The following is a 23,865-nucleotide window of genomic DNA, read 5'->3' as shown; positions in this document are numbered from 1 at the left end:
GTGTGGCCATTATACAGTATGGAGCATCATGTGTGGCCAATGGCCATTATACAGTATGGAGCATCATGTGTGGCCGTTATACAGTATGGAGCATCATGTGCTGCCGTTATACAGTATGGAGCATCATGTGTGGGCAATGGCCATTATACAGTATGGAGCATCATGTGTGGCCGTTATACAGTATGGAGCATCATGTGTGGCCATTATACAGTATTGAGCATCATGTGTGGCCGTTATACAGTATGGAGCATCATGTGTGGTGGTCGTTATACAGTATGGAGCATCATGTGTGGCCATTATACAGTATGGAGCACTGTGTGGCCATATTTTTTTTTTGTTTATAATTATTGTATATAAAACAGTGTGATCAGCAGTGCTAAATGGCTGTGGTTGGGATGTGGATATGGGTGTGACTAGTTGTGAAATGGGTGTGGTCAGAGGCGTGGCCTAAAATTTGCCGCGGCGCACTACGCGCGCAGCAAACTTTATACCTCCTTCCCTTCTTCAAAAGTTGGGAGGTATGGTATCGCATTTGCCAGATCATGGCAAGTGCCGCAAATCCCATAAGGAATGAATGAGGCCAAACGCAGTGTTGCCGTAAGAGATTCGTTACGCGGCACATGCAGAAAAACTGCCTGATTTGCTGCAAAAGGTGACTTTCACATCAGCGATTCTTGCCAAAGTCACTGCCGATAGTGTCATACTCACCAAAGGGGGAGGCAGCACTAAAAGTGCCTAGGGCAGCAGAAACTCCAAATAAGGCCCTGATGTAAGGCAAAATAAATAACCCAAAACAAAAATGTTCCTCCACCACTTGGGCTTTGTTCACACGTGGCGTTTTTGATGCATTTTTCAACTTTAGCATTGCTTTCAACCAAGACAAATGCATTCATTGGGAAATGTCATTTTAACAATTTACAACCTTATTTGGCCATGCGGTGTGTGACACATCATCAGACACATCCTGTTTCATTTATGAAGGATGGACTCTGAAAGTCACAGGGCCTATTTTTATAGGGACATCAAGCGGGGTTTAGTATTCTTAAAGGGCCAGCAGTCGGCCCTCACTATTCTTAGAGAGCCATCAGCCGGTTATGCTTTGTTGTTCCCATTATTAAACAGTGGGTCCCTTATACTGTTATTGCATATGCAGTGAGAGGCAAGGCTGCCAAAAATTTGGAGCACCCCATCAACCTATTGAACAGACGTCATGGATGACCACATGCAACCAAACTTCCCAGTATTCATTTGATACTCCCATGCTGTTTGCTTATGCATTGAATTTAAAGCCTGAACTGCCCCAAAGTTACACGCATGCCAATAAGCCTTTGAACCCATGTATTGGATGGCCACAGGAAAACCAAGTTCACATTATTCATCTCCCATACTGTTTGGTTATGCATTAAATGCAAGGCCTGACCTGCCCCAAAGTTACATGCACCCCAGTAAGCCTTTAAACCCACGTACTGGATGGTCACAGGAAAACCAAGTTCACATTATTCATCTCCCATACTGTTTGCTTATGCATTGAATGCAAAGCCTTCCCTGCCCCAAAATTAAATGCTCCCCAATAAGCCTTTGAACCCACGTACTGGATGGCCACATGGAAACAAAGTTCTCATTATTAGTCATTTAGTACTCTCATAAAGTTTTCCCATGAAGTGAATGCCCCAAATTTGCACGGAATCCAATTCCACTTGCAAAAAATGTGGATGATGGCTTGCGAAAAATGTTTTCCCAGTTAAAAGGAGCGGGTCTTCTATACTTATAATGCAAATGCAGTAAGTGTATGGGCTGACAAACATTTAATGTGTAAACATTTTTATTTACAGGCATCATAAACACAGTTGAAAAAAATAACTTGACTGTTGCATCACGGAACACATTCACCCTGGTGATGAAGTGGTGGTGTATGAAGAGACATGGAAGATGGCCTCCTAAAATTATTTTCCCAATTTAAGGGAGCTGATCTCCTATACTGGTAATGCCCATACACTAAGTTTATGGGCTGACAAACATTTCCCCCGGGGGGTACACCTCAATATTATGTGTAAACATTTTTTCACGGGCATCAAAAAACCCTTTAACACAATAACTTGACTGTTGCATCACGGAACACGTTTATCCTGGTGATCTAGTGGTGGTGTCTGAAGACACATGGAGGATAGCCACCTAAAAATTCTTTTAACAATGTAAAGGAGCGGGTCTCCTATATTTGTAATGCCCATACACTAAGTGTATGGGCTGATAAACATTTATCCCTGGGGGTACACCTCAACATAATGTGTAAACTTTTTTTTTGCCGGCTTCAAAAACACCCTTTAACACAATAACATGGCTGTTGCAGCACGGACCACAGTCACCATGGTGATCTAGTGGTGGTGGCTGAGGATGAGAAGGATAACAGCAAATAGGCAAAATCAGGAAGCGTATACCCAAGTGTGGGTGTGAAGAGGTGCATGGGAATAGACCTCCCGAAAATGACAATGCATTTGAGGTTATGTTATTATTCAGTGGTGCAGAGAAGTCTGGCCCAATCTAGCCCTTGTTCATTTTTAAAGAGTTAGCCTGTCAGCATTTTCAGTTGACAGGCGAAGGCGCTTATCAGTTATAATTCCACCAGCGGCACTAAAAACCTGCTCTGACATAATGCTAGCGGCAGGGCAGGCCAGGACCTCCAAGGCGTAGAGAGCCAGTTCATGCCACGTGTCCAGTTTGGATACCCAATAATTATAAGGCACACGGAGGACATTGGTACAGTCAGCAAGGTACGCCCTCGGCATCTTTCAAAACTTTGCACTCCTTGTGACAGTGGCAGGGCAGGCCAGGACCTCCAAGGCGTAGAGAGCCAGTTCATGCTACGTGTCCAGCTGGATACCCAATAATTAAAAGACACAGAGGAATCACAGAGGACGTTGGTATGGTCAGCAAGGTACTCTCTCATCATCTTCCAAAACTTTGCACTCCTTTTGAGAGTAACCCACGTCTCAGGGCCAGTGCAATGGGAGAGTCTGAGAAAACTCTCACAGAACTTTGTCAGTGTTCCCCTGCCTCTGCTACATTGGAGTTGTGTTTCTCTCACTTGTACCCCTTGGTTGTCCTGCGAACTGTGATCTCTACCACAAGCATTTTCAGATGGAATTTTTTTAAATAATTTTGCAATAATGGCATTCTGATACTGCACCATTTTAGTACACCTGTCTGCCTCTGGAAGAAGAGATTGAAAGTTCTCCTTGTAGCGTGTTTCTGGAAGTGTCACCAATTAGTAATGACTGTCACCAATAATTTTAATAATACAAGGGTCACGGGAAAGGCAGTGCAACATAAAGTCAGTCATTAGTGCCAGACTGCTAACAGGCAAGACTGCCGTGTCCTCACCAAGAGGACATCTAACCATGCTCTCCTCCTACTCCTCCTCCCTGTCCTCAGGCCATCCACGCTGAACAGATGGTATGACAGTTGTGCTTGTAGTACTGTCTATAGCGCATAAAAGCTCCTGTTCTTCCTCCTCCTCCTCCTCTTCCTCATTGTCAACCAATCCACGTTGGGATGACATGAGGCTGGGCTGTGTGTAATCAACCTGTATGGTTCCTTGCTCCATCTCATCGTGCTCCACCTGAAATGCATCCTCTTTCATTGTCAGCAGAGAGCTTTTCAGAATACAGACAAGTGGGATGGTGATACTAATTATGGTGTCGCCGCAGCCACAGATCTGCCTGCTCTTTCAGAGCTGTCCGCAACTCTTCAGCATTGTGTAGTTTGTCACCTAAGCATATTTTTTCAACATAGCCTGTTGCCGCTTGGCTGAGGCAGTGCTGCCGTGCTTCCAGCTTGTGACTGATGTGATCATTTTGGAGATGGAGGCTGAAGAGGAGGAGGAGGTGCAGGAGCTGTAGACTGTGGGGGCAACCCTGATTGACGTAAGGCCCGCAATCCTCAGCATCGGGAGGACGTGTTCTATTCCAAGGTCAAACTGGGTCCTGGCTTTCAATATGTTAACCCAGTGGGCTGTCAGTGAGATGTACCGTCCCTGCCCACAAGCACTTGTCCACATGTCCGTGGTTAGGTGGACATTCCCAGTAACAGCATTGTTGAGGGCACAGCTAATGTTGGGGGGCACGTGCTTTTGTAATGAAGGGATGACACACCAGGAGAAATAGTGGTGGCTGGGGACTGAGTACCTTGGGACGGCCACTGCCATCAGGTTGTGGAAAACTTCCTTCTCCACGAACCTAAACGGCAACCTTTTGAGCGCAAGCAGATGAGAAATGTGTGATTATAGCACTGTTGCCTGTTGGGCGTTGCCTGCATATTTATGCTTGTGTTCCAAGGAGTGGGGTATGTTCATCTGAATGCTGCGCTGTTGACAAGGATGTGGACGTGCTTGATGATGGTGCCATTTGAGTGTGTGCAATGACAGGTGTAGGGCAGGAGGCATCTTCGCAGGCACCATGGACAGGGGATTGGCTTCCACGCACAACAGCAGAAGAAGCAGTGGTGTCACCCGCAGACAGTGTTCCTGAACCCTGAGGTTCGGTTCACAAAGTCGGGTGCTTTACTGCCATGTGCCTGATCATGCTGGTGGTGGTCAGGCTGGTAGTTTTGCTACCCCTGCTGATGCGGGCTTGGAAAGTGATACAAATGGCCTGTTTGGGGTTATCGGCAGAGTCTTTAACCCCTTTACCCCCAAGGGTGGTTTGCACGTTAATGACCGGGCCAATTTTTACAATTCTGACCACTGTCCTTTTATGAGGTTATAACTCTGGAACGCTTCAATGGATCTTGGCGATTCTGACACTGTTTTCTCGTGACATATTGTTCTTCATGATATTGGTAAAATTTCTTCGATACAACTTGCGTTTATTTGTGAAAAAAACAGAAATTTGGCGAAAATTTTGAAAATTTTGCAATTTTCCAACTTGGAATTTTTATGCCCTTAAATCACAGAGATATGTCACACAAAATACTTAATAGGTAACATTTACCACATGTCTACTTTACATCAGCACAATTTAGGAACCAACTTTTTTTTTGTTAGGGAGTTATAAGGGTTAAAATTTGACCAGCAATTTCTCATTTTTACAACACCATTTTTTTTTAGGGACCACATCTCATTTGAAGTCATTTTGAGGGGTCTATATGATAGAAAATACCCAAGTGTGACACCGTTCTAAAAACTGCACCCCTCAAGGTGCTCAAAACCACATTCAAGAAATTTATTAACCCTTCAGGTGTTTCACAGGAATTTTTGGAATGTTTAAATAAAAATTAACATTTAAATTTTTTTTACACAAAATTTGTTTCAGCTCCAATTTGTTTTATTTTACCAAGGGTAACAGGAGAAAATGGACACCAAAAGTAGTTGTACAATTTGTGCTGAGTATGCTGATACCCCATATGTGGGGGTAAACTGTTTGGGCGCACCGCAGAGCTCGGAAGGGAAGGAGCCCAATTTGACTTTTCAATGCAAAATTGACTGGAATTGAGATGGGACGCCATGTTGCGTTTGGAGAGCCCCTGATGTGCCTAAACATTGAAACCCCCCACAAGTGACACCATTTTGGAAAGTAGACCCCCTAAGGAACTTATCTAGATGTGTGGTGCGCACTTTTACCTACCCAACAAGTGCTTCACAGAAGTTTATAATGCAGAGCTGTAAAAATAAAAAATCATATTTTTTCACAAAAATTATGTTTTCGCCCCCAATTTTTTATTTTCCCAAGGGTAAGAGAAGAAATTAGACCAGAAAAGTTGTTGTGCAATTTGTCCTGAGTACGCCGATACACCATATGTGGGGGTAAACAACTGTTTGGGCGCATGGCAGAGCTCGGAAGGGAAGGAGCGCCATTTGACTTTTCAATGCAAAATTGACTGGAATTAAGATGGGACGCCATGTCGCGTTTGGAGAGCCCCTGATGTGCCTAAACATTGAAACCCCCCACAAGTGACACCATTTTGGAAAGTAGACCCCCTAAGGAACTTATCTAGATGTGTGGTGAGCACTTTTACCCACCAAGTGCTTCACAGAAGTTTATAATGCAGAGCTGTAAAAATAAAAAATCATATTTTTTCACAAAAATTATGTTTTCGCCCCCAATTTTTTATTTTCCCAAGGGTAAGAGAAGAAATTAGACCAGAAAAGTTGTTGTGCAATTTGTCCTGAGTACGCCGATACACCATATGTGGGGGTAAACAACTGTTTGGGCGCATGGCAGAGCTCGGAAGGGAAGGAGCGCCATTTGACTTTTCAATGCAAAATTGACTGGAATTAAGATGGGACGCCATGTCGCGTTTGGAGAGCCCCTGATGTGCCTAAACATTGAAACCCCCCACAAGTGACACCATTTTGGAAAGTAGACCCCTTAAGGAACTTATCTAGATGTGTGGTGAGCACTTTGACCCAACAAGTGCTTCACAGAAGTTTATAATGCAGAGCCGTAAAAATAAAAAATCATATTTTTTCACAAAAATTATCTTTTCGCCCCCAATTTTTTATTTTCCCAAGGGTAAGAGAAGAAATTAGACCACAAATGTTGTTGTGCAATTTGTCCTGAGTACGCCGATACCCCATATGTGGGGGTAAACGACTGTTTGGGCGCATGGCAGAGCTCGGAATGGAAGGAGCGCCATTTGACTTTTCAATGCAAAATTGACTGGAATTAAGATGGGACGCCATGTCGCGTATGTAGAGCCCCTGATGTGCCTAAACATTGAAACCCCCCACAAATGACACCATTTTGGAAACTAGACCTCCCAAGGAACTTATCTAGATGTATTGTGAGAACTTTGAACCCCCAAGTGTTTCACTACAGTTTATAACGCAGAGCCGTAAAAATAAAAAATATTTTTTTTTCCACAAAAATGATTTTTTAGCCCCCAGTTTTGTATTTTCCCAAGGGTAACAGGAGAAATTGGACCCCAAAAGTTGTTGTCCAATTTGTCCTGAGTATGTTGATACCCCATATGTGGGGGGGAACCACTGTTTTGGCGCATGGCAGAGCTCGGAAGGGAAGGAGCGCCATTTGGAATGCAGACTTAGATGGATTGGTCTGCAGGCGTCACGTTGCATTTGCAGAGCCCCTGATGTACCCAAACAGTAGAAACCCCCAAAAGTGACCCCATATTGTAAACTAGACCTCCCAAGGAACTTATCTAGATGTGTTGTGAGAACTTTGAACCCCCAAGTGTTTCACTACAGTTTACAATGCAGAGCCGTGAAAATAAAAAATCCTTTTTTTTCCCAGAAAAATGATTTTTAGCCCCCCAAATTTATATTTTCCCAAGGGTAACAAGAGAACTTGGACCCCAAAAGTTGTTGTCCCATTTGTCCCGAGTACACTGATGTCCCATATGTTGGGGTAAACCCCTGTTTGGGCGCACGGGAAAGCTCGGAAGGGAAGGAGCACTGTTTTACTTTTTCAATGCAGAATTGGCTGGAATTGAGATCGGACGCAATGTCGCGTTTGGAGAGCCCCTGATGTGCCTAAACAGTGGAAACTCCCCAATTCTAACTGAAACCCTAATCCAAACACACCCCTAACCCTAATCCCAATGGTATCCCTAACCACACCCCTAACCCTGACACACCCCTAACTCTAATCCCAACCCTAATCCCAACCGTATATGTAATCCAAACCCTAACCCTAACTTTAGCCCCAACCCTAACCCTAACTTTAGCCCCAACCCTAACCCTAACTTTAGCTCCAACCCTAGCCCCAACCCTAACCCTAACCCTAACCCTAGCCCTAACCCTAGCCCTGACCCTAGCCCTAACCCTAGCCCTAACACTAACCCTAGCCCTAACCCTAGCCCTAACCCTAATGGGAAAATGGAAATAAATACATTTTTTTAATTTTATTATTTTTCCCTAACTAAGGGAGTGATGAAGGGGGTTTGATTTACTTTTATAGCATTTTTTATAGCAATTTTTTATGATTGGCAGCCGTCACACACTAAAAGTCGCTTTTTATAACAAAAAAGTGTTTGCGTCTCCACATTTTGAGACCTATAATTTTTCCATATTTTGGTCCACAGAGTCATGTGAGGTCTTGTTTTTTGCAGGACGAGTTGACGTTTTTATTGGTAACATTTTCAGACACGTGACAGTTTTTAATCGCTTTTTATTCTGATTTTTGTGAGGCAGAATGACCAAAAAACAGCTATTCATGAATTTCTACCGTTTATACCGTTCTACGTTTGGTAAAATTGATAAAGCAATTTTATTCTTTGGGTCAGTGCGATTACAGCAATACCTCATTTATATCATTTTTTTATGCTTTGGCGCTTTTATACGATAAAAACTATTTTATAGAATAAATAATTATTTTGGCATCGCTTTATTCTGAGAACTATAACTTTTTTATTTTTTCTTTGATGATGCTGTGTGGTGGCTCGTTTTTTGCGGGACAAGATGACGTTTTCAGTGGTACCATGGTTATTTATATCCGTCTTTTTCATCGCATGTTATTCCACTTTTTGTTTGGCGGTATGATAATAAAGCGTTGTTTTTTGCCTCGTTTTTTTTTTTTTTTTTTTTCCCTACGGTGTTCACTGAAGGGGTTAACCAGTGATATAGTTTTATAGGTGGGGTCGTTACGGACCCTGCGATACTAAATATGTGTACTTTTATTGTTGTTTTTTTTTATTTAGATAAAGAAATATATTTATGGGAATAATATTTTTTTTTCTTTATTTATGAATTTTTTTTATTTATTTTTTTTACACATGTGGAATTTTTTTTTTTAACTTTTTTACTTTGTCCCAGGGGGGGACATCACAGATCACTGATCTGACAGTTTGCACAGCACTCTGTCAGATCACCGATCTGACTTACAGCACTGCAGGCTTACCAAGCGCCTGATCTGAGCAGGCACTTGGTAAGCCACATCCCTCCCTGCAGGACCCGGATGCCGCGGCCATCTTGGATCCGGGCACCTGCAACGAGGAGGAGGTAAGAGACCCTCGCAACAATGGGATCACATCGCGTTGCTCCAGGGGTCTCAGGGAAGCACGCAGGGAGCCCCCTCCCTGCGCGATGCTTCCCTGTACCGCCGGCACACCGCGATCATGTTTGATCGCGGTGTGCCGGGGGTTAATGTGCCGGGGGCAGTCCGTGACTGCTCCTGGCACATAGTGCCAGATGTCAGCTGCGATAGTCAGCTGACACCCGGCCGCGATTGGCCGCGCTTCCCCCGTGATTGCCGCCGATTGCGCTGGACGTACTATCCCGTCGGTGGTCATACGGGCCCACCCAACCTCGACGGGATAGTATGTCCAATGTCAGAAAGGGGTTAAAAAGCAACCAGATAGACAGACAGAGCAGGCGCTGAGAAGCCTCTTGCACTGCCTGTCAGATTGCTGATCTGACACACTGCTCACCTTGGGACAATGTCAAAAAGTAAAAAGTAAAAAAAAAAAAAAAGTGTGAAAATATATTTTTTTAAATTCCTAAATAAAGAAAAAAAAAATATTTTCCAAAACATACATTTTTTATGTAAATAAAAAAACAATAAAAGTACACATATTTAGTATTGCCGCATCCGTAAAGACCCGACCTATAAAACTGGCCCACTAGTTAACCCCTTCAGTGACCACCTTAAGGAAAATAAAGAATGAGGCAAAAAACAATGCTTTATCTTCATACCGCCGAACAAAAAGTGGAATAACATGCGATCAAAAAGACGGATATAAATAAATATGGTACCGCTGAAAACGTAATCTTGTCCTGCAAAAAACGAGCCACCATACAGTGTCATCATCAAAAAAATGAAAAGTTATAGCCCTCAGAATAAAGCAATGCAAAAATAATTATTTTTTAAAATAAAATAGTTTTTATTGTATAAAAACGCCAAAACATAAAAAAATTATATAAATGAAGTATCGCTGTAATCGTACTAACCCGAAGAATAAAACTGCTTTATCTATTTTCCCACACTCGGAATGGTATAAACGCCTCACCCAAAAGAAATTCATGAATTGCTGATTTTTGTTCATACTTCCTCCCAAAAATCGTAATAAAAAGTAATCAAAAAATGTCATGTGCTGAAAATGTTACCAATAAAAACGTCAACTTGTCCTGCAGGGTTAGGGCTGAGGCTAAAGTTAGGGTTAGGGTTGGGGCTAGAGATGTAGTTAGGGTTTGGATTACTTTATGGTTGGGATTAGGGATAGGGATGGGTTAGGGTTAGGGGTGTGGTTAGGGTTATGGTTAGGGTTGGGATTAGGGTTAAGGATGTGTTGGCGTTAGAGGTGTGTTGGGGTTAGGGGTGTGGTTACAATTAGGGTTAGGGGTGTGTTTGCGTTAGGGATGTGGTTAGGGTTATTGTTGGGATTAGGGTTAGGGGTGTGTTTTAGTTAAGGTTGGAGTTAAAATTGGGAGTTTTCACTGTTTAGGCACATCAGGGACTCTCCAAATGCGACATGGTGTCTGATCTCAATTCCAACCAATTCTGCGTTGAAAAGTAAAACGATGCTCCTTCCCTTCTGGGCTCTGCTATGGGGTATCAGGGTACTCAGGACAAATTGGACAACAACTTTTGTGGTCCAATTTCTTCTGTTACCCTTGGGAAAATAAAAATTTGGGGGCTAAGAAATAATTTTTGTGGGAAAAAAAAAGATTTTTTATTTTCACGGATCTACGTTATAAACTTAATTGAAACACTTGGGGATTCAAAGTTCTCACAACACATCTAGATAAGTTCGTTGGGGGGGTCTAGTTTCCAAAATGGGGTCACTTGTGGGGGTTTCTACTGTTTAGGCACATCAGTGGCTCTGCAAACGCAACATGACACCCGCAGACCATTCCATCAAAGTTTGCATTCCAAAACACCACTACTTCCCTTCCGAGCCCCGACGTGTGCCCAAACAGTAGTTTTCTTCCACATATGGGGTATCAGTGTACTCAGGACAAATTGGACAACAACTTTTGGGGTCCAATTTCTCCTGTTAGCCTTGGGAAAATACTGCGTGTCTGTGTGGGACCGTGGGGGGTCTGTGCGGACCTGCCGGGGGTCTGTACGGGCCCCTTGGGGGTCTGGGTGGGCCTGCCGGGGGTCTGTACGGGCCTCTCGGGGGTCTGTGCAACCTTCCGGGGGTCTGTACGGCCTGCCGGGGGTCTTTATGGGCCTCTCGGGGGTCTGTGTGGCCTGCCGGGCATCTGTGCGGCCTGCCGGGAATCTGTACGGGCCTCTCGGGGGTCTGTGCGGCCTGCCAGGGGTCTGTACGGGCCTCTCGGGGGTCTGTGCGGCCTGCCGGGGGTCTGTGCGGCCTGCCGTGGGTCTCTATGGGCCTCTCTGAGGTCTGTGCGGCCTGCCGAGGGTCTTTGTCTTTGTGTGCAGGCATCTTCCTATGGGACTACATACATACAACATACATAAAACATACTACATACAAACAACATACATACAACATACATACTACATACATATTACATACATACAAATAACATACATACAACATACTATATACTACATACATATATACATACAACATACATACTACATACATACATACAACATACATACAACATACCACATACATACAACATGCATACTACATGCATACAACATACATACATACAACATACTACAAACATACAACATACATACAACATACATACAACATACATACTACATACATACAAACAACATACATACAACATACTACATACATACTACATACATACATACTACATACATACATACATACATACATACTACATACATACCACATACATACATACATACATACATACTACATACATACTGCATATATACATACAACATACATACTACATACAACATACATACATACTTACAACATACATACTACATACATACTACATACATACATACTACATACAAACATACTACATACATACTACATACATGCTACATACAATAGATTCATACATTACATACAATACATACATATAGACATACAGTGCATATAACATAGAGTACATACTCACCATCACTGGTCACTTTGTTCCCTGAAGCCAGTGTCACCTGAAAAAAATATGAAAAAAACAAACAAACAATATACTCTCTGATCCGCAGAAATCCACAAGTGTCCCACGATGATCTCCCGTGGAGAACGGCAGCATCAGCTGATGCGACTTCTCTCTAGGGGCTCCAGGAATACAATGACGGGAGGAAATTTTCCCATGTAGCTATTGCCATAAAGTGAGACTTTGAACTATAGTAACCTCTCAGTGATGCACTGCAGGAGCCATTATCTCCTGTCACTGTGTCACTGAAGGTCCTATAGAGCAGTGACATCACCCGATGTCACTGTTCTATAGGGGAGATCATCGTCAGAAATCGTTATTAATTGGACTACGGTGGACAGGTAGTACACGGTTTATTATTTTACGTTTTTTGCAGGCGCTGAAGTATGGTAAGTATGGTTAAATGAAGAATATTAAAATATTTTTTCCTAATGTCTGTGTGTTTTATTAAACGTTTACTAGTATTTGATTAATAATGGATAGGCGTCTTATTGACGCCTCTCCATTATTAACACGGCTTAATGTCACCCTACAATAGCAAGGTGACATTAACCCCTTATTACCCCATATCCCACCGCTAAACGGGAGTGGGAAGAAAGGGGCTAAGTGCCGGAATTGGCGCATCTGTAAGATGCGCCATTTCTGGGGCGGCTGCAGACTGGTATTTGTAGCTGGGGGGGCCAATATCTATGGCCCCTCTCTAGGCTACATATATCAGCCCGCAGCTGTCTATGTAGCCTTTCTGGCTATAAAATATAGGGGGACCACACGTCATTTTTTGGGGGGGTCCCCCTATTTTAATAGCCAATAAAGGCTATGCAGACAGCTGTGGGCTGACATTCATAGCCTGGGAGGGGCCATGGGCATTACCCCCTTCCCAGGCTACAAATATTGGTCCCCGGCTGTCGGCTTTCCCTCTTTGGCACAGAAAATTGAGCGGGAGCCCACGCCGTTTTTTCTGTTTTTTTTTTTTAATTAAACGCTCAATAAGGCCTCTTTCACACTTGCGTCGGTACTAGTGTTGAGCATTCCGATGCTGCAAGTATCGGGTATCGGCCGATACTTGCTGTATCGGAATTCCGATACCGGGATTCCGATACTCTTGTGGTATCGGGTATCGGGTATCGCAACAACATTAATGTTAAAATGTGTAAAAGAGAGAATTAAAATAAAAAATATCGCTATACTCACCTGTCCGACGCAGCCGGGACTTCAGCGAGGGAACCGGCAGCGTTGTTTGTTTAAAATTCGCGCTATTACTTGGTTACGTGAATTCCCGGCTTGTGATTGGTCAGGTCGGCCATGTTGCCGGGACGCGGACCAATCACAGCAAGCCGTGACGAAATTACGTCACGGCTTGCTGTGATTGGTCCGCGTCCCGGCAATATGGCCGCCCTGACCAATCACAAGCCGTGACGTCACGGGAGGCTGGACACGCGCCCATTTTAAAATGAGCGCGTCCAGCCTCCCGGCTTGTGATTGGTTGACCGCGGCGCAACCAATCACAAGCCGTGACGTCACGGGAGGCTGGACACGCGCCCATTTTAAAATGAGCGCGTCCAGCCTCCCGGCTTGTGATTGGTTGACCGCGGCGCAACCAATCACAAGCCGTGACGTCACGGGAGGCTGGACACGCGCCCATTTTAAAATGAGCGCGTGTCCAGACTCCCGTGACGTCACGGCTTGTGATTGGTCAGGGCGGCCATATTGCCGGGACGCGGACCAATCACAGCAAGCCGTGACGTAATTTAGTCACGGCTTGCTGTGATTGGTCCGCGTCCCGGCAACATGGCCGACCTGACCAATCACAAGCCGGGAATTCACGTAACCAAGTAATAGCGCGAATTTTAAACAAACAACGCTGCCGGTTCCCTCGCTGAAGTCCCGGCTGCGTCGGACAGGTGAGTATAGCGATATTTTTTATTTTAATTCTTTCTTTTACACATTTATATGGTTCCCAGGGCCTGAAGGAGAGTTTCCTCTCCTTCAGACCCTGGGAACCATCAGGAATACCGTCCGATACTTGAGTCCCATTGACTTGTATTGGTATCGGGTATCGGTATCGGATTGGATCCGATACTTTGCCGGTATCGGCCGATACTTTCCGATACCGATACTTTCAAGTATCGGACGGTATCGCTCAACACTAGTCGGTACGGGTCCGTCGCTATGCGTCGGGCCGACGTACTCACGCACGTTATGAAATTTGTGCAGGACGTGGGCAGCGGATGCAGTTTTTCAACGCATCTGCTGGCATTCTGAAGTCTGGGGAGGGGGGGCGGAGTTTTGGCCGCACATGCGTGGTAGAAAATGGCGGACGCGACGGACAAAAAACGTTCACGTGAACCTTTTTTCGTGCCAACGGTCCGCCAAAACACGACGGATCCATTGCACGATGGATGCGACGTGTGGCCATCCATTGTGATCTGTCGCTAATACAAGTCTATGGGTAAAAAACGCATCCTGCGAGCACATTTGCAGGATCGTTTTTTTCTGCCGGATCCGTTTTTTTCTCATAGAGCTGCATTAGCACCGGATTGCGCCTGATGGCCACACGTTTCATCCGTTTCTTGCCGGATCCGTCCAAAAAGCCGTTTCCGCTGGATGGAAAACACATACAGAGGAACGGTTTTTCTGTCCGGCGAAAAAACGCACAGCAACGGATCTGGCAAAAAACGGATGAAACGTGTGGCCATCAGGCGCAATCTGGCGCTAATACAACTCTATGAGAAAAAAACGGATCCGGCGGATAAAAAAGTATCCTGCAAATGTGCCCGCCGGATGCGTTTTTTACCCATAGACTTGTATTAGTGACGGATTGCGACGGATGGCCAAACATCGCGTCCGCCGTGCATCGGATCCGTTGTGTTTTGGCCTACCATCAGCACGAAAAACCGTTCAAGTGAAAGTTTTTTTGTCCGTTGCACCCGCCATTTTCTACAGCGCATGCGCTGCCGAAACTCCGCCCCCTCCTCCCCGGAGAATGGGCAGAATGGGCAGCGGATGCGTTGAAAAACTGCATCCGCTGCCCACGTCATGCACAAATTTCACAACATGTGTCAGTACGTCGGCCCGACGCATAGCGAAGGACCCGTACCGACGCAAGTGTGAAAGAGGCCTTAATGAGCGTCTAACTAAAAAAAAAAATGGAAAAAAACGGCGTGGGCTCTCCCACCAAAGGGGGAAAGCCGACGTCCGGAGGCCAATGCGTACCCTTTACTGGCTATTAAAATAGGGGGACCCCCCCAAAAAATGATGTGGGGTCCCCCTATATTTTATAGCCAGAAAGGCTACACAGACAGCTGCTGGCTGATATTCATAGCCTAGAGAGGGGCCATGGACATTGCCCCCCCCAGCTACAAATACCAGTCCGCAGCCGCGCCAGAAATGGCGCATCTGTAAGATGCGCCAATTCCGGCACTTAGCCCCTCTCTTCCCACTCCCATGTAGCGGTGGGATATGGGGCAATTAGGGGTTAATGTCACCTTGCTATTGTAGGGTGACATTAAGCCAGGTTAATAATGGAGAGGAGTCAATAAGACGCCTATCCATTATTAATACAATAGTAGTAAATGGTTAATAAAACACACACACATTAGGAAAAAAATATTTTAATATTCTTCATTTAACCATACTTACCATACTTCAGCGCCTGCAAAAAACGTAAAATAATAAACCGTATACTACCTGTCCGCCGTAATCCAATTAATAGCGAGTGTCCCACGACGATCTCCCCTATAGAACAGTGACATCAGGTGATGTCACTGCTCTATAGTACCTTCAGTGACACACTGACAGGAGACAATGGCTCCTGCAGTGCATCACTGAGAGGTTACTATAGTTCAGAGTCTCACTTTATGGCAATTGCTGCGTGGGAATATTTCTCACACAGCAATGCCAAAAGTTAGACTAGGGACTATTTTTTTTACAGCGGTGGAGGAATACAGTGCAGAAGGATACCTTCCTCCTGTCATTGTATTCCTGGAGCTCCTAGAGAGCGGTCGCATCAGCTGATGCTGCCGTTCTCCATGGGAGATCGTCGTGGGACACTCGTGGATTTCTGCGGATCAGGGAGTATATTGGTTGTTTGCTATTTTAATATTTTTTACAGATGACACTGGCTTCGGGGAACAAAGTGACAACTGATGGTGAGTATGTACTCTGTTATATGTACTGTATGTCTATATGTATGTATTGTATGTAATGTATGAATGTATTGTATGTAGTACGTATGTAGTTTGTATGTAGTATGTATGTAGTGTGTTGTATGTATATAGTATGTATGTAGTATTTTGTATGAATAACAGAATTTCCAGATTCATATTTGTGACTGCCATTCGTCACACAACAATCTTATCTACCTCCTTAAATCTGCCATATCATATTGAAGAGAACCAAAGGAAGCTTTTTTTCTTATAAAATTAATAAACCTTTATTATAACAATACTGACAATTTAAAACTTCTTAAAAATACCAGCACATAACACAGTAATGAGAGTGCACAAAACACAAAAGTGCAGTAAAGACACCAGAAAAACTAATGAGGCACCCTGCATGGACTATTCATGTCCCATATAAGCGTAATACGATTGTGCACATGGTGCAGACATATTGCTCACCTACACGCCCATCAGAAGGGAAAATATTCCTATATAGAAATCACCTGCTCTATAGCATTAATCAGTATCACAATATGGTTTAGGCCATAATAATAGTAAATATAGGAACCCTATATAGTTTAGGCCATGCTGATAGTGAATATATGAGTCCTGTGATAGACACATGAAGAGAACATGTCTCACCTGGTGCAGGGTGGGTCTCAGCACGCACCCCGACGCGCGTTTCGCCGCTGTGAGCCTCGCTTTCTCAAGGGGGAACACTCTCATTACTGTGTTATGTGCTGGTATTTTTAAGAAGTTTTAAATTGTCTGTATTGTTATAATAAAGGTTTATTAATTTTATAAGAAAAAAGCTTCCTTTGGTTCTCTTCAATATGATGTAGTATTTTGTATGTATGTATGTAGTATGTATGTAGTATGTTGTATGTATGTAGTATGTATGTAGTATGTATGCATGTATGTAGTATGTATGTAGTATGTTGTATGTATGTTGTATGTATGTAGTATGTATGTTGTATGTATGTAGTATGTATGTTGTATGCATGTATGTAGTATGTATGTTGTTTGTATGTAGTATGTATGTTGTATGTATGTATGTAGTATGTATGTAGTATGTTGTATGTATGTATGTTGTGTGTATGTATGTATGTAGTATGTATGGTGTATGTTGTATGTATGTTGTATGTATGTATGTAGTATGTGTGTAGTATGTATGTATGTAATATGTGTGTATGTAGTATGTATGTAGTATGTATGTTGTATGTATGTAGTAAGTATGTTGTATGTATGTAGTATGTAGTATGCTGTATGTATGTAGTAAGTATGTAGTATGTATGTAGTATGTATGTTGTATGTAGTATGTAGTATGTATGTTTGTGGTTTTTTTTCTACATTCAACTCATTAGCCGGATGATGGGACTACTACTGTCCCATCATTGGCTAATGTGTCAATCACTGTCATTGTAGCAGGCATAGCCTGATGGGACTTGTAGTCCCATCGGACGATGCCTGCACACACACACAACCCCCGGCAGGCCCGTACAGACCCCCGGCTGGCCGCAGAGACCCCCAGCAGGTCGCACAGACCACCAGCAGGCCCGTACAGACCACTGGCAGGCCGCACAGACCCCCAGCAGGCCCGTACAGACCCCCGGCAGGCCCGTACAGACCCCCGGCAGGCCTGTACAGACCCACGGCAGGCCCATACAGACCCCCGGCAGGCCCGCACAGACCCCCCACGGTCACGCACAGACCCCGCCCGCACACACAGACATGCAGTCTCCGCCCACACACCACCCACACTCCATTATAGTGCATCATTGCACTATAGGAACTTCCGATTCCGGTATCCGATATCTTAAAAGTATCGGAACTCAGTATCGGAAATCCGATACAGCGAATATCGGCCGATACCCGATATTTGCAGTATCGGAATGCTCAACACTATCAGTGACCTGTGCACTGCTCTCCCGCAATGTCTAATGCTGTGTGGAGCAGTCAGACATACTCAGTGGCACGAACCCGTGTGATCTGCTGTGCTTGCCGGTCATGTGCTAACACCACTGAGTACTCCTGATTAGTTCCTTTGAAAGTACTATATTCTCCCTGTTTTTTGAGATGTAAGCTTATGAAAGCTTATTGAATTCCCTACGGTAGACAAGTAAACATTGTGATAGATATACAATATTTTTTACATATGTAAAGTAGTTTGATAGAAAAAAAATGTACTGTATATATGTTGCTTCCCAAAGCACTGTAACAGATTGTCACAGTTCGTAATGAGGCTTGCAATCTAATTCCCATTTCTGTAAAAAATTAAAAAACATACATAGTCTAATATCAGTGGTATGAGTGGCCAGATCACGGTGACCCTGCATGAAGTCTAGCCTATGGTAGAACGTTCCAGAGACTTTGACAAATGACTCTTTTAGGGAACATCATGATAAAACAAAGAAAGAGAGGGTGCACCATTTCCTGTTTTAATTATTCTCTTTATCAGGGCTCATTCACACGTCCGTGTTTAAACACGTTCCTGAAAAATTGGTGTTGTATGTGTTTTACTCGGATCTATAGCCTTACACTGGTACTTTTCATCTGTTACTGGAGAAAACGCAGACATGTGAATAGCACCATAGATTATGAGGATGTGTGAAAAACACGGACAGGACACATACACGCAACACAGACGTGTGAATGACGCTATAACTGGTATTGGTGCTCGCAAAAGCTTGATTAAATGCCATTTGATAAGCACAGTCCAGAAGTTATGACATTTCACCAGAATGAACAAGGTGAGTGACAATAAAGGAGAGACCATCTGTTGTGTTTGACTGGGGAAATTTAGGTTTCTAGTTATACATTTTTTTCTGCTAATAGAGAACTAATTGACTAATGGCGCTTACATGTGACAACGAGACCACATGTACATTTCACAAATGGTGGGTTTCAGTACTAACATCAGAGACAGCAGTAGTAAACTACGTCTTTCCGGCTTTGTAGAAGAACACTTCAGTGATCAAGTGTCATTATAACTTGCTTATGTGAACCACGTTAGAATTATAAACGTCCAAGGAAATAAATCTGAAAAGTTTCTACTTATACAAGGTCTTCCCAGTAATTCCAAAATATCTTCTTTACACAGGAGTCAAATTATATAGAAGAAAACACTAAAGACAACAGGATCTCTTTGATCTTTACCCTCAAAGAAGAAATTGGAGCGCTGGCCAAGGTTCTGCGCATATTTGAGGTATGGACACATGTGCTCTTCATCTTGTCCATGTTGTTTCCATTACAGTTTAATGTCACCAGCTACAGGTAGACATATAGATTTTCTGATTTTAAGGGATTAATCCCGTCTTCAAGATCCTATCCCAATATGTAGTAGGTGTAATAATAGTAATACTAGCAAATACCTCCAATTAGAAATGTAGTCTAGTTCTCCTGATAACCTATGTCACTTATCTCATGTGCAAGCCAATGCAAGAGCTTAGGTATCCATAGTTTCAACTAGTAGCAGCTAACTAACTGGCGCTATATGAGTGGTCGTAACCATGGATACCTAAGCTACTGCAATGTTCTGCACATGAGGTAAGCGACACAGCGAATCAGGAGAACTACACTACTTTTCCAATTGGAGGTATTTGCTAATATTATTATTATTATTACACGTACTACATATTGGGAGAGGATCTTAGAGATGGGAATACCCCTTTAATGAGAGCTAGTTGTGGATGATCATTACATCCTTAAGCTTGAATGGTAAATGGGCAAAAATAAGTCACAATTTTAATATTGTTCGTCTCACCTTTTGGGTCAATATTGATTTAGAATAGAGAAGCACAGAACTTGGATTTTTTTTAATGCAAATTTTCTATTGTTTCACATATGGATCCGAATTTCAGCCTCACTTTGTATTAGGGCCTTCACCCACTGGCAGAATTATGCGGTATCAAGCACATTTTTTCTCATCTCTATTTAACAATCAATGGGTTGATTTATGCAAGAAGATGTACTAGGAATGCTGGTGAACCTGTTATTGGTGTAATAATGGGGCATCACCCTTTATTTCAAACATCGAAAGAGTTGTTCCCTTTATGTTAGTAAATGTTAGTCTTTCTCAAAGCTTTTGTTTTCAAAATGGCCGCCTCCATTTAAAATCACTGTGCATGAGAAAGCTGTTTTTTAATTTGTCAAGACTAATAAGTTTGGTCACACTTCCATCTATTAAAGAGATATTAACAAAATGTAAGGTTATTCTCTATCAATATTTATGTCTTAGGTCCTCATACACATGGGCGATGGCCGACTGATGATTGGGAGAGATGTCAATTGCACATGCCCGATTTTAGATTGCCGATCGCATTATTCACCAAGAGATAAGCTGACGTGTCATTGGCGGCTTTCTCACAGAGAACACAGGAGCGTTCTGCTGAGCGAACGTTTCTGTGTGGGTGAGAGTCGACTAATATGGCTGGCGTCCAAACGATAAGCCAAGGTATCATTTGTCCGACAGCCATCTAATCTGTATGCCAGCCTTAAGGGTATGTGCACACGTTCAGGAATTTTCGTGTTTTTTTTCGCGATAAAAACGCTATAAAAACGCATACGTATGCATCCTATCATTTAGAATGCATTCCGCAATTTTTGTGCACATGATGCGTTTTTTTCCACGAAAAAAACGCATCGCGGTAAAAAAATGAACATGTTCATTAATTTTGCAGATTTTTTGCGTTTTTCCCGCTATTCTATGCATTGGGGAAAAACGAAAAAAAAACCGCGCAAAAAACGCATTAAAAATGCGAAAAAAAAAACGCATGCGGATTTCTGGCCAAAATGTCCAGTTTTGGTCAGGAAATTTCTGCAAGAAATCCTGACGTGTGCACGTACCCTAAAGACGGTAGAGCTTTTATTATGGGGATCATTGAATAAAAAAACATTAACTGAGCATGTGCAAGCGTAACCCTCGTTTTAAGTTTTATTTCATAAATCAAAAGTACACGTGAAAATAAGAAACTTTATGATATATATCTTATCAGAAAAATCTGCTTTTTTCTCTGCTAGAATTGATCAGTCATTATCAAAATTCTCAATCCTGAGGTAAATTCTGTATTCGGTGAAGACAGACTTTCCCATTACTGAGATAGGAGATGGCAGTCGGCACTGATAAGAGTATATGTAGATGAGGGGGAGGAGCTAGAGACAAAGCTCCTCCCTCCTTTTTAAATAGGAGGGAGTTTGGTTTGCACTCGGCCGTGTCCATGGAAAAAATTGGAATATGCTCGGATGTCCCCCGTGTGATCAGATTTTATTGGATTTGGAGAAAAAAAAAATCTCCATCTTCTCCAATCTATCAGTCTGTGTAAATCAGACTGTACTCATGTGTCTTCCGAGTTCAGTCCGATTTTTCTTTTTTTTCATGGACCCATAAATATGGCCGACTGCGATCTGAATAGTATGCAAATTGTGCTCACTGCGTTTTTTTTCCCCTCGAAACATGGAGGAAATGAGCATGGCTCCATAGAACAACATGGGGATGAGTGCTAGCCGTCAAAACGACGGATAGGACTCGACCAATTTTTTTGCAAAAAGCAGGAAATGTCAGCGTTTTGTGTGTGTATAATGCTAGTGATCAGAATGGAAAAATGGAAAGCTTTTCTTTTCATCTGTCCTCCTTTTAAAATCTATCTTTGCATTTGGCCTTGAAAAAAACAGCATCAGAAACCGCAGTAAACTGCTGTGCGAACAAGGCCTAATGACATGACATATATTGAATAAATGAATGCATTTACCTACATAATGTGCTATTATAGAATATTAGCGCTTTGTTTTTCTGCATTTTTTCGCCTGGTTTTATCGTGTAAATAAAGCAATGTTTTATAGTACCAGCAAAATGAACAAGGCTTCTGAAATCTCATGAATATACCGCTTATTTTTTCCTTGCATATTTTGAAGCAGTTTCAGATCTGCAGCCTGTTAATTCTTTATGTTTTTGCAGCGTTGTAGACACATTATAATGAATGGGGGGAAAAAACACTAGTAAATTAGCATAAAAAATGCAAGTATTTTATGCAGCATTTTTCGAGCCCAAACTCTAGTTTTTCTAGCAGAAAAACCTTCTGTGAATACTAAATGTGTGCACATGGCTCTAGGGATTTCTGGTTTCACAATCATCGTACCTTTATGGTTATGATCACATTTATCTTTCCCCGTGACTTAACTGCTTTGGATTTTGTAATCATTTCTGTTTGTTTGTAATGAAGACCTACACTTTAAAAGAAAGTCTACAAACCGGGCAGTAAATGTTTGTGTTCCAACTCAAATATTTTTCAGGAACTTAAAAAAAGGTCACGCTGATCCAGTATCTACAGCGTTCCCCAGTCTAGGGAGTACATGGTAAATGGGAACTTCAAAGCAGATATTATCACACTTAAAATCAGGATTTTATATACGGTATATTCTGCTTCAATTACGTACTGAAAACATGTTTAAAGCTTCGTAAATGTAATGTGATTATTAGTAAAACTCAGGACTATGTAGAGAAAAAGGAAAAAAATAATCTTTCTTATGTACTTTTCCCACAAGGATCAACAGCCCAACATTGTGGCAAGTTACTTATATTCCGTGATACAAAGATATCATTGGAGATTTAAGTCATTTATAAGAAGTCGCATTGTTTCTGCATAACATTCGTATTTTAAGTGTTATCATATTTCAGATCATTTCCTATTGTACACGTGCATATTTAGAATTTAGCTGGGCATTTTTTTAATATATTTCATTCATTCACAATGTAAAAAGACCACTAATTTCTAAGCCCCAAGGACTCTAATATTTGTCCATGTTTGCCCCCTCTTCCCCATAGAACCATTTTGTTTTTTCATTTGAACAGGAATATCTGAAAAAAAGACCAGTTTTATTACTAAACAACCAACAAGTTAAAGGGAATCTGTCATCAGGTTTCTGCTTCCCCCAAAACAACATAAATTAAGGTCAGAAACCCTGATCACACAGCTGCGTTACATAATGGGCTTTTGCTGTAGTTTTAGTAAAATGACTGCTTTAGATGCTGCAGATCTGCTAGTTTTCTCAATGGTCAGCTCTGCCTTTGATTAACACCTTTCTGCCTACTTTCTGCATAGAAAGAAATCTGAAAATTAGTGGAGGGGGCAGTGATAAGTGATATATAGAGCTCATGAATATTGAGGACTGCATAGCAGAATCTTATCACTGAGACTACTAGCAGAGCTGCAGCAAATAAGAGTGTTTTATTAAAACTTCAGCAAGAATCATAGTAAGCGGAATCAGGTCCTAAGTGTATGCTGCTCTCAGATGACTCATCTGAGATGAGCAGTAAAAACTTGAGGAGAGATCCTCTTCTAGGAAAATTCAAGTGGACTCTTGAATTCATTTTTCAGCATCAATGATTGCTGTTAATATAATCATATATCTTACAGCACAAGTAACCTTAGGATTCACAAACATTCTTAATTAATGTTTAACATGTCTGACAATGATAGGGTGATTTTTTTACTCCAGTTTTTGCCATAAAAAGCATACTACTTGTAAGTTTTTTTTGCAGCTCACATCACTTTTCTCCCAGAAAATATACAATTGACAAATTTAATATAATTTCAAATAGACATTGGATTTTATTAAGGAGCCTAATTTATTAAGATATCCTTCATTTTACACCAAATATTAAAGGGAACCTGTCAGCAGGGTTGTGCACAGTAACCTATA

General features: G+C 42.4%; 1 protein-coding gene across 2 annotated transcripts in view; it reads left to right on the top strand.

Moving 5' to 3' along the window:
- The window catches only part of PAH (phenylalanine hydroxylase), a 191,691-nt gene that overhangs the window by 20,659 nt on the left and 147,167 nt on the right, over window positions 1–23,865 (top strand). For both annotated transcript variants that reach the window (XM_077265626.1, XM_077265625.1), the window contains exon 2: window positions 19,268–19,372. In XM_077265626.1, the coding sequence (XP_077121741.1) occupies window positions 19,268–19,372 (105 nt within the window). The remainder of the gene's footprint in view (window positions 1–19,267; window positions 19,373–23,865) is intronic.

This window comes from Ranitomeya variabilis, chromosome 5 (assembly GCF_051348905.1).
Source record: "Ranitomeya variabilis isolate aRanVar5 chromosome 5, aRanVar5.hap1, whole genome shotgun sequence".
In the NCBI taxonomy this organism is placed as follows: domain Eukaryota; kingdom Metazoa; phylum Chordata; class Amphibia; order Anura; family Dendrobatidae; genus Ranitomeya; species Ranitomeya variabilis.
The sequence above is the reverse complement of the archived record's forward strand: the minus strand, read 5'-3'. Positions and strand labels throughout refer to the sequence as shown.